At 37.1% G+C, this 12,792-nt stretch overlaps 1 protein-coding gene across 1 annotated transcript in view; it reads left to right on the forward strand.

The window, feature by feature from the left end:
- The window catches only part of FBXL4 (F-box and leucine rich repeat protein 4), a 65,945-nt gene that overhangs the window by 34,367 nt on the left and 18,786 nt on the right, over window positions 1-12,792 (forward strand). The window contains exon 6 of the mRNA XM_082481019.1: window positions 2,238-2,451. Within this exon, the coding sequence (XP_082337145.1) occupies window positions 2,238-2,451 (214 nt within the window). The remainder of the gene's footprint in view (window positions 1-2,237; window positions 2,452-12,792) is intronic.

Below are 12,792 nucleotides of genomic sequence, written 5' to 3' on the forward strand. Positions count from 1 at the left end.
TCTCCATGGCAGCGTTGAACTCTATTGCTAGCCTAAAATAGCAGTCTAATGTTTAAATACCTAGTGTTAATTGTTGTGAATTGTCATGTAATTTCAGTTCTTACACTCCCATGAGAAGACTTACCAGTCTAGGTGAATTCACTGTATCCTGTATGAAAACAGCGAATAAGCGCTTGGTGTTTATAAACTCTGATTTTACAAGCTAAAATAGATTCTAAAAAGAGACTGCAGAGTTAGACAGAAATAGTGGAAGAGTAGATTTGAAGGCCATACTTAGCAGAACGCCTGTGGCTCTGGGGCTTGTGTCTCCCTTTTCATGTCTCAGACCCTCTCTTTGTTTCTCATTGCATAGGCTTGTAGAAATGTTGGATGTTAGGGACCTCTGAAGATTGTCTGCTCTGAGCTCCCACTTGAACTGCTAGTATCCCCAATTCTAGATAAGGTCAGTCAAGGTTTTAGGTGAGTCTTGGAAACCTCCAGGGATGGAGATGCCACCCTGGAGTCTCCTTTCCCCTCCATATTGCACGGGATCTGTACTATCAAACCAAGGCTGTGTAACCTGCAAGATGAAAGGAATAAAGGTGATAATGAATGGCAAGTATGACTTGAGCGAGTAATGAAAAAATAAGGAAAAGAGAAGGTTTGAAAACATGGATCTTGAAGGACGGACTTCAAGTCCAGTGCTACTGTTAGTGTCATTGAGGAATGCCTCCCTGAATGTGTCTGCAGGAGCAAAGTTTTGGGAAGGCTAGTTTAGGGAACCTGTTTAGTTGTAGCAATAGGAGTTTTTGTGCAAGCAGAGGCCTCAGGTCTCTCTGGCATTTCTATTGTATCGGTTAAACCCGAAAAATAATACTAACTTTGCGGTGAAAGTATCAGAACCTAAAGCTGCTTTGTCTGCATGAAGGTTTTTGTAGGATAGAACTGGTAATAGAGCAGATCAGAATATTTATTTTGAGAAACTAATTCATGCTGTCTCATAAGTAGCTCCATTATTCTGGGAAGTAACAAGAGGAACTCATTGCAGCCCATAGGTTAGGAACTTATTTTTTTTTTACTGGAGAAACTATTAAAATAAAGTATAACAAAATTACAGCAAAAGTGTGTGGGTTTTGTCCTATGAAATATCAAACTTACATGCCTGGTGATTGATTTACAATTTGAGGGTTATCTGCAATAAAAAGGGACACAAACTTATGTGGTTTTAATGAAAGCTTGGATTAGATATAATAGAGCTTGAATTTCTGACACGATCTCTGACAGAAGGTGTAATTCATGCAGAGACCATCAAAGTTTTTAAATTTTGGATATTTTTTCTTCAAATATCTTAAATTTTTATAATTCAAATGACAATAGTGTGAAATTGTCCTTAGGAATCTCTGTGTTCTAGAACAGCTACAAAGTGTTGATTTTGACTTCTGTGTTAATGAAAGGTATTAGATGTTTTTCTGAAAGAAAAATACTTGTGAATATGTCATTGATTTTAACGTATTTGTTTAACCTCATTTTTACATTTGCAGATTTTTCTGAGATAGAGAAATATGAAATTACTGGTGGAAACTTCCATGCCAATGTCAAAATTGGCTTTGGGGGCTGTTTAAAAGCATTTCAGACATTATCTGTGTTGTACTTTGCTCCATTGTCTCAGAGTAAATGGCAAGAACGAAGAATTTTCCAACTTTCTAAACCAAACAGAGTCTTCAAGACTAACATTAATTTAATAACAAGCCCTCTCTATATTGCTCTCGCCCCCAATGATTCTTTTGCAATTTGTTTTCAAGGTAGAATTGCTTTTTAAGACTGCTTTAGTGACATTAACCTCCTTATGCCATGTACAGCATTATATAGCCTTCTGTGTTTCTTAAAATGTAGTCAAACATTCCTTTGTACAAAACATTGTGTAATATCTAATTTATGTACAGTATCAAGTTAATCTTGATGAAACAGCCTTGACTCTTAGACTACCTTTGGTTTTTGAATATTGCTCTCTAACTGGTTTGGTCTCCTCTGGATTTGTACAGATTTGCTTCAGAAGTAACTCCTTCAGAGTGGTTATGATTAATTTACTTTTACCTAATCGTGTTTTCTGTTAGTTGACTGAGGCGACATAAAAGCTGTGGTCTGTAGACTTTTCACTGCTGAAAGGAATTATTTCCTGTTTTACATGCTTAAGGTTTTGACAATATTCAGCCTCTCACCTAAAAGTACGTTTAGTTTTCACTTAATGTTTCTTACAGGTTTTTGAAAGTTTGTGGCTCTGAACTAGTACGTCTTGAGTTGTCTTGTGGCCATTTCCTCAATGAAACATGCTTGGAGGTCATTACTGAAATGTGTCCAAATCTTCAGGAATTAAATCTGTCATCATGTGACAAAATACCACCTCCGGCGTTCAACCACATAGCCAAAGTGGGCAGCCTAAAGCGTCTCATTCTCTACCGAACAAAAGTGGAGGTAGGAACAAGTATTTTTAACTTTCGCTGTATTTTTTTTTATTACTGAAGTGAATTAGAATTTTGCATGTAAATTCAAAAGTAAATTAAGGAAATTCAAAGGTAGTTTCAAAAATCATAAGATTTTTTTTTATTTTCAAAATAGTTTCTGGATTTAACAAAAATAAATAAAAATCCTGCATGTTTTAACTCATGTGTAAGACTGGTGATTTTTCACCAGCTGTTTTAAGCAATGTAGTGAAATCACAAATGTGAAACCTTTTTTCTTGTTTTGTAGTATACTCCGGGCAGACTGTATTTGGCAATATAATTGGGAAATTATCCTGTTTAGTAACTTACTGTAATTATCAACATTCTCCCCTTTAGAATGACTTACTAATCACTAGATCCGTACTGTCTTTGTGTATTAGCAGTATTTGAGGCATGGAACACAAATTTTTTAAAATACTTTACACTGTAAATGAAAAATATTACTTCTTTATACAGTTACCCAACTGCCCGAGTCAGGTTTATTTTTTGCTGGAACATATCTCCCATCTAAGATGGAATGGGTTTACCCGCTACAGTTGAGAAGACTGTTGTACTTTATGACATTTTACAAAAGTTGTATCCCAGTAAATTCAGCAATTCAAATCAGAAGCAATTCCATTAACTCTCACTAGCTACATTACTCATGTATTACAACCTTACTACTCTGTTTTACGTGGAAACTCTCATAGTTGTACTTCTATTGTTGCAAAAGCTATGCCTAGTAGAGCTCCAAAAAGGAGGGGGGGGAATATCTCTGCAAGTTTTCTTCTAGCTTTTAGTTCTAGGTTAAGTATTTTAAGAAGAGTTTGCTTTTCTGCGTTACTTCTGCTTACGCTTTTGGTACACAGAATTGGGGTTACGGCACTGGGTTGTGTGGGGTCTTAAGCCGTAGTGTAATAGAAGAACTGAAACTGGAACAGTAGGTTCTGTCTAGTAGATGTGTAAGGGGCATCTGAAGTTATAGTACCTTATCTCATTTATAAGCAATTCACACCAAACACACATGCTGCAAAGTTAGTTGTATCTTGTCCTTTTTTTAGTAAATTGTGTACGTTTGTGTCCAAGGTCTAGCTATCGATGTGTAACAGTGATCTGGTAATGCAAGGTAGTTAGATTGGAGGGTAGGCTACCTGCAATGATTGGTATTTGCTGTGGGGTATGGAGGCAATCACCATCAAGATGGTGCCCTCAGTAACTTCTTACTTTATGGTAGTTGCTCTGTGTGTTGAAGCATTTATTATGTTCTTCAAACTAAAAAAAAAAAAATAAAATTGGTAAGCCCTGCTTTGAAGTGCCTTTTGTATAAAGCTGAATCGATGCCTTGGGTGTCTCTCCTCTGTTCCTAGCTCACTAGTCTTTCTGTAAATCCCGGATAAACCTCCTTACCTTATTTTGACCATGGGCTCTAATTCACAAGGCCTTTTCAGGTCCAAGAAAGATCACAGTGTCAGAGGTAAAGATTGTATAATTATTTTTTTTTCTATTGATGATTGATCATAATCTTTTTGATTCTACTCTGGTAACTTCTGAAGTTTGAGACTTCATGCTTGTAATAGTGCAGCAGCTGAGGTATACTCTGCAAATGACTGTTAACGGTCATTTCGCAGCTATCACTTTGCTGAACAGAGCTTGAAGTTAGATCGAATGTAGGTGGCAAAGATTTCCTGACTTTGAAGCCCTTAAATTGTGAAGATTCATTTCTGCCTTTTGTGTGCATGGACATGAGTTTGCTCGTAGCTGACAAGATCATTCATTCATAATCAAGCTCATTTAAGGCTGTGCTTCCATTTGTATTTGTTGATACGAAGCCACTTAACAGTATACGTTGTGCATCACAGGTGGAAAAGTAAAAGGGAAAGAACGAAGATGTAGCATAGGATTTGAATTAGAGGATTACAGTTACAAAAGTCACAAACTTATAGAAATAACATTACCTTTCTCGCCATTAGCTTCACTTAATGCACATCTTTGTGTTTCTGTACAAAACAGGCTGCCATTCTTTCTGTGCTCTTCAGCTAGTACGGAGATGTTGGGTAGTAACTGATGTCTAGCTGCAAAAAAGACAGGATAGATAAATTCGTCAAGCATGCTCTGAAATGATTTAGACTTCTCTAGAACTTGTCAAAGAACTGTAATATAGTAGTGTTCTTGATTTTTGTGAAATTTCTGCTACTACTACTGCTTCGTCATTGTTGGAGCTTCTAACGAGCAAAGAAGGGAACAAAGCTAATGTTTATCGAGAGCTTGGCAATGCATTGTTGCCAACTGCGCCTCCTCTGAGAAAAGAATCTGAGGCCATGTATCCACTAAGGAAAACTGCTAACTGATAACAAGTATGTGATTATTAAGAGAAAGTAAGAAGGTGAGAAGAATAGACTGATGTGTGTGTTATGTCTCTCTGTAAAATTTCTGTCTTTAAATAAAAAAACAAACAAACAAACAAACAAAAAAATCCATTCGTTTCATTTAGCCCACTGTTCCCTTAAATAAATCAGTGGTTTGCTTTTTTTTTCTTAAAAATAAACCAAATAAACAAAATGAAGCACCAAGTCTCTTGATCTAAATTTTCTTCTCGCATCATATTCTAGAATTACAAAGGTAAAAGTCCTACCATAATTATCAATGTGTTGTCATTTTTTGTGATAGAAGGACGGCACCCTGTTCATCCTGTGTTAACTGCCTCGATGTAAAAGTGGGGTGATGTGTTTCTGACATTACAGGGGATTTTGAGGTAATTGCCAAAATGTGAGGAGGGAATGAATATACAGAGAACAAGTAGGTAAAAAGTTGACCAAAATGAGTTCTCCAATGAGGTATCATAATTTTCTTTGTATGTATCTTACTGTGCTAGCATTGAAGCACAGTAAAATTATATCAAATGAGGAGGGGAACTACCTTTTATGGTTGTAAAGACTCTGATGAATTTATTGTTATGGCTGATCAAAGTAAACCCTTTGAGTTATTGAAGGGAAGCAATCATATTTTTAAAAAAGAGCGACACTAAAGAGAACAAGAAAAGCAAAATAGGACTTAATGCTCTAATTTACTTTTAAAGGAGGGCCCCTCTGCGTGTTATTTGTGATACCAGTGAAAAAGGCGTCATTTTCCTACTCCACAGTTTTCAACCAATGTTGAAAATGCAGTATTGTGTTAGAGCACATCTGGGTAAATAGTGCAACTTGCTCTTTTGGTTGTCAATTTGGGTGTGTGATTAAATAGCATGGGATATGGGAGGAAGATTCTCCATCCTTTTTGCCAGTATGTTGATAAAGCTGTTTGTGGTTTTGCATGATGCTTTACAAAGCTCAGCATTAACATTATAATAAAATAAATGATACTTCGATTAAGTGAAAACAAAGTCCCATGTACCTGCCCAGGTGTAGAATTTCCTTACTTAGACTACATCTTGCAGTACTCTTTCCTTTTATTTTTTTGTTTTTCTAATGCCCCAAAAAAGAGAAAAATTGCTTTTAAGATTTAAAATATTTGTTGTTCTTTTCTGTTTATATGATTATTGTGGTACTAATGGATGAATTCTGAGAAAATACTCTGCAGAAAATCGACTGCTGTTAATGATTTGTACCTGTTAAGTACAGAAAACCAGATTTTGAGGAAAACAGAAACTAAATAAAATTGACAACATACCATGTCATCATAGGAGCAATTGTTATGACAGTTTCTTGTTATTTTAGCTGTTTTCTTTGAATGGGTTTTGTATTTAAAAATATTCCCTTTGTCTATGTAATCAAAGCTCCAGAGTGTATGTTTCTAGTGTCAGGGACAATGCTGGTGTTCTGCTACTTAGTATCTTTGGCACCAAAAGCACTGCATTGCTGTTTTGGAAGATAGCTGTACCCTCTGGAGGACTTTATGGTCTTTGGTTCTAGCCCTGCTGATTCTTAAGGCCAAATATAATGTTATTTCCTTGACATATTGAGTGCCAGTTTCTGTGTACATAATCAATTTTAAACCTCTAAAGCAAAGCTTCCAACACCCTTGAATTATTCCAACCTCTCTGCTACAAGGAGGACAGTCCAGTAACTTTCAGTAACTTTGTTCGAGGCCAAACAAGGAAAAAAAACCCAAAATTGTCCTGCATCACTGTAGTCCTCTCCACAAAATGCAGCTCATTTTCCCAGTGCTTTAAATTCATTATTAAAGGTTTAATTCTTGAAGGTTCTTCAATTCTGTATATGCTTGAAATAATCTGTAACTTACTTTGAGAAACTAGTCCAAACAATTTATAAATGTAATTTCTACTAGATCAAGACCACTATTATACTTGTTGGATTTTTTTGCCGGTGGTTTTGGTATTTGCTGATACGTGACTTAATGTTTATTCATTGAGAGTGTATTCACAGCATAATTTAAGCACTTGTGGCATTGATACATTTAAAGAATACAATGAACAATGAAGGTATTATTGTATCCAGTAATTGGTAATGCACATCTTTATGGTTTGAGTATGAATATTATCTTGATTTAATGCTTATTATGAAGTATTCCATCCATATAAACAATGTAGCCAAAATTGTATTTTAAAGAAACCAAAGCCACAATTACAGTAGAACTTGACAGTTTCCTTATTGCTGAGTATAAATTTTAATGTAAGATAATGTATTTCATGTTTGCATGATACTTTGAATTCTTTATAATGCATGAAGAAAAATATTTTTTTTATTTTGTATTACAATTATAATTGAAATACAAAATGAACTAAATTTAAAACAAATTGCAATGGAGAAAGGACTTTGTTTTGCACACATTTTAAAGCAAGTGTTGTATTTATAAATTATATCTTTGGTACCTTTGACCACGAGCAAGTTCAGAACTTTAGCAGCCGTAGGACAGGACATTGGAAATTTTAAATACGAAGAAGAGGCATAAGGATCTTCACAGTAAAAGTAACAACTCTTACTTTCTTAGGCCAAGACCAATGGAAGAGTTAATGCTGCCATAAAATCATTCTACAGATTTCAAAAATAACCTGTTATGCATTATGTTACACTTCTGAGAGCTATTCTTTGAGGTTTCTTGGCTGGGATGAAACTTCATTGGCTTGGGTACAAATCTTTAGGATTCAACCAAATAGTGGAAAAAAAAAAAAGTTAAAGCCTCTAGCTAGAAAATGGGCGGTTGAGCCAGTGACAAATAACGTGCAATACGGGGCCTTGATGGTACCTTCTGATCCTGTGTGAGGCTCATAGGGCTGAACTTGGTCATTTGAGCGCATAATGTGAAGAGTGAGGGGGAAGAATGAAGGTGTAAAACAGATTTGCAGACATAAGGGAGGGCATAATTTGACCAAATGAAACAAAACCAAAATACAGTAATTGAATTAACCGCAGGGACTACTACTTTCATTGGATTAATTCAGTAGTTGCTGTGTTGCTGTGTCCCAGTCCCTGCTGTGTCCCTGGCACTGCCAAGTAGCTGTAGAGAACAAAAGGGTGCCCCTGTACATCCTGAATCCTAGCTTGCAAATTACACTGCGCTGATTTGTGAGGAGGCAAGTGTTTTGACTTTTGAATGGCTACATCTGCACTCAGTAACAAGGTTCATTCCATTTTCGTTTCCATACACTTTCTTATCTTACCCGATGCATATACAGCATTCACATTGCATCTGTCTTTAAACCTATGTTATAAAGTTATTCTTCATCCCCAAAGTGGTCCAATAACCCAAGTACATTGAAGGACGGGGAAGCTGATTTTTAACAAATATATTCCAATTTTCACCCTTTTCGTCCTGTTTCTTTCCGTGTTGTGTCTTCCAAGGTGATAGCTGATGGATGTTTGAGGGGGAGTAGCCTTCCTGTTCTAATGCCAACTTATGCTGTAGAGGAAAATGTTTTTGCTGCCATATTTATTTTGAATCTATAAATGAAAATTGCCTGCATTAATGTCTTTATCCAGAAGGCGTCACTTAAATGCGCTTATGATTGTGGTAATAAAGAACAGGGCGGGGTTGCCCTTCTGCAAACATCGGTTGAGAAGGTGTGAAAGGGGCTGGTTCCTAAACCTGTGGACAGCTTTTTTTCAGTGTGGTTGGAGAGGCCAGCTGAACTGGAGCCAGATGGCCTGTGCTAAACAGTCTCTAGAAATCCCAACATTCAGCTCTTCTGTGATTCTTTGACTTGGTGCTGATGGCACTAATTGAGGACTTAACCCAGGAGCTTTGTTCTGCTGATCTGTGACCAGGACAGCGCCCAGCTGTGAGATGCACAGGTTCTGTATACCACACTTTGCCCATCAGTAAAATATGTGTAATAGCAACTTTCTCATTTTGTAGCTGTGGTATGAGGATAAATATACAGAACAATTTGAGATTCTTTGATATACATGTATGGTACTATATAGGGTACTCTACATAGGGGTGTTTATAATGATTTGAAATACTGTCACATGATTGCATGCTTTTCTAAATTGCAGGAAGTTCCATCAGTTACGAAGCTCAGCCTTTTTCCTTGGAAAAAATGAGAGAAGCATTGCTAAAGAAAGCTTGCTTAAGAGGTGTAAGCATTTCAGTGAACTAAATGATTGCAGACTTTGGTTATCTCTGTCTGGGATTACATGGGTATCTTGTTCTTCCTAAAGGCCACAAAACTATCTTGTAAAGGATGAGGTGACCTCTTCTGTTTGATTTGTCAGGAAATGGCACGGGTTAGCTCAGGAAACTGAAGGACTTAAGCATAAAACGAGTTTGGCCACCATTTAATTCTAATTTGGCATGTGAGTCCCTGCCGTTTTCAGCTTGTAGCATTAATAACTGAAAATTAATATACAGAAAAGTGAAAATAGATGAAACCAAAAGAAGGTGAACAACTTGAATACCTTTGTAGACCTCTAGAATCAATTTAAGTTTCCCGAAACAATATATTCTGTATTTTGTGTGTTATTGAATATTTGTGTACTATCCCAAGATATGTTCATTCTGTCAAAAATAAAATGCCAGGAGACATATTTATCCTTAGAACTCAAAATCTTAGAAGTAGTCTGACAATTAGTGCTTTCTGGGAAGCCAACAGGTATGAAAACTTTTCCTCAAAACTAAAGCTAGCACTTTGTATCTAAAACTTGGTTTGTGTTCTTTTTTAATGGGTTAAGCCAATGACTCTCGTGTTTATGAGCATACATATCACCTCATCTCTCTAAATTCTCTCATATCTTTAATGTAGTTGTTTCAAAGTATTATAATACCAACAAGTACATAATTTTGAAATTATCTTGATGCCTTAAAATACTTGGGGGGAGGAGATGACCAGAAGCATATTTTACAATTTCCTTGCTGGAGCAGTTTTAGATAAGAATTGTATTTCACTATTACTGTACCTTTTGTTTTTACATTATTAACATATTACATTCTTCCTTCTGTGAGAAGAAACACTTTTTGAAACTATGGTAAATTGATTGTAGGTTCGTTTTTAGGTGCTGTGGTACAATACCTTGAAATTCGTGAAGTAGATTTTTTTATATTTTTTATATGCAATATTGGTTTGCCCTGTTGTACCTTTCAAAACAAATGGTTTAATAGAAGTTTACAGAATTCTGGCTTTTCATCTGATGTGTTTTTTAATTACAGTATTAGAACAGCTGATGCCAAGTAATTTCTGACATAGTTCTTTCACAGACTGTGCCAAAAATCCCCACACCCAAAAAGCTTATTTTTGGCTTTCTTTTTGTGCTGCATAATGCCAAAGGGAGGGGAAGAAAAGTATTCTGAATTTACATAGATTTTGAATTACTTTTGACAATTGTAACAAGATTAGTTTTTACACTTGCATGAAGTGTTTGTAGTTACAAATATTTATAGCAACAGTGGTACTCAGATTGAAATAAAATTGTCTGCTTTCATCTGAGGTTTTTCTTGTTTGGTTGTTTTTTTTTTTTTTTACCACAGGTAGTTCTAGTATGGTGAAACATTTTTTGGTGAGGTACCTATGAAGTTGAACTTCACTGGCTTAAGATAAAGGCTGTGATAAATTTTAATTGTAGATTTTCAAATAGTTGATAGAAAACACCAATAACAATTTTTCTGCAGTATTTTTGCTATTAGAGGCCAAAATTAGAGGGAAGAACTTTCTCTCTGTTGCTGAGCTGTGTTATTGGGGGGGCAGGGGAGGATTGGTTGTTGTTTTTTTATTTTTCAAGGACTCTTGCTAGAACCTCCTTTTATCCAGTTTTACCTATGGAAGTCAATTGCCGTTCCAAAGATACCTTAGTCACATAGTAATAGCTGTAGTCTTAAAAAAATGAATCTAGTGATATACTGCCATTGAGATTCCTTATCTCTACTTTACGCAGGAACACATGGCAGTTGCTATTCACTAAGGTATTCCTGGAAGTGCTAAAGCTGGATTAACATTTAGTTAAATGTTTCAATTATTTTTCCCGAAATTAGATATTTTGGCAAAAGTTGTAGATGTCACACTGAAGTAAAGAGAGGGGAAGCTGCCATACGAAAGAGGACAGTTCAGGATGTTTCCTTTGGTTGGTGTTTCGAGGAGGGTCTCTCTCTCCAAAGCCTCGGCAGCAGACCACAGCAGCCTGTTTCTGTCTGAAGGGTTCACGTGGAGAGATCTGGGGCTCGGCAGGAAAACTCCTCCTGCCAGCCCTTGCGTGAGAGCACCTGCCCCAAGGGAGGTGAACGGGCTTCAGGAAAGCTTGTTCTTGAGGTGGTGGGGCCGTGCCCAGCTACAGCAACGCTCTGCTGTCTGTTGCTTCTCTGGCCATTGCTCGAGCTCTTCTGCCAGTCACCTGGTATTTTGCTCTGCTAGCCATCATTATTACCCTGTTTCTCCATCCTTCACCTTCGATTGGTTTCTCTGACTTTGCGTAATCTGAGGAGGACAGTGGTAATGATGGAGGTGCAACTCCTGAGACAGTGAGGGTGTTCCCCGTGGAAGGTTTCTGTCAGGGGTTCAGTCTTGCAGATGAAGCAGCTGAATTTGCTTGGTGATAAAGCAGTATTTCTTGTAAGAATTCAGAGTGGGTGCATGTATGTAGGGACTTAATGCACACCATTGAAATACTCAGAGACTATATATGATGTGGGTGATGTTTTAAAGCCAGCTTTAAAGCCAACACATCCTTCAGATGGTGATCACGTCATATGTGTGACCTGTTTGTATTAAACCAGCACGTATTTCTTAGGTCCCTGCACATGTTATGTTAATTCTGTTATGTTAATTCTTATGGTGGAAAAGTACTTTGCTGCCCACGGAATCACTAACCATTGCACTCTTCAGAAGCACATCCTTGGTGAAAAGCAGGGTATAGCTGTTGTTAAGTGAGACAGTTCTTACCAAAGGAGGTTTGAACTGTTGGTGTGAAATTGGGAAGGGGATAAACTTGTCGCTAGTCTACCCTTCCAAAAAAGTTTGGCCTCAATTCCAGTAGTCGGGCAGTTCTGTAAAAACTTCCAGATACCCTTTTGATTCAGATTACTTGATGCCAACCTGTGTGAGATAATTATCTCAATGTCAAGTGGTAAGTACCACACGTGTGATTTCTCTTCTTGATTTGCCAAGAGCTTGTTTGTAGTTTTTGAGATAACTTTGCAAATAATTTTTATTATTATTTTAAGGGAGGAGTTCTTGACCTGTTTGGCATGTTAACTCACTAATTTGTGTATCATCTTTACTTTGTAACTACATCCAGAAAGACGCAATTCAGACTTATGTACTTTGTATGTGTGGTATGTCTTACTTGGTTCTCCAAGAGGAGAATTCTAGCGTGTGGTGTGCTGGAGGCCTTGTGTTACATATAAGGAGAATTCCCAATGTCATTTTGTACGCAGTAATGTGTATGCAGTAATATTTGTGTGCAGGTCAAGGCAGTTGCGCAGAAGGGGGTTTGTTTCTGCAGTGGTAGAAGTAACACTCATGATGTGTGTGCTGAAGTTTGAGATGTTTTGATCTAATGCGTTCCCATAGTTGTGCGATTGTATGGCTGAGTCAGCTGGTCCCACCCTCCCTTGCTGTAAATGTAAACCTTTTGGGAACAAAAGGGAAGCTCCTGCCAACATCGTGAACAGAGGAACCTTTCTGTGCAGTTCTGAGAATAGTTTGATTTCTCTGTTGAAGGATCGGCTTCTGAAAATATGGATGTGACTGATGAGCCGAGAGAGACACAGAAGATTTCATTGGCCTGACCTTAGTCTGTAATTCTCCAGTTCTCCTTTCCATCTGCTTCTCAGGTTCCAAGGATTTTAAGGAATTAATTCAAAAGTCATTGACTATGGTTTTTATTAGGAAGACAGAATACTTAAGATTGCTCTGCAGAGTTACCTCCCCATTATCACATTTAGCCCT

Source organism: Vanellus vanellus, assembly GCF_965231255.1.
Source record: "Vanellus vanellus genome assembly, chromosome: 3".
Taxonomy (NCBI): Eukaryota; Metazoa; Chordata; class Aves; order Charadriiformes; family Charadriidae; genus Vanellus; species Vanellus vanellus.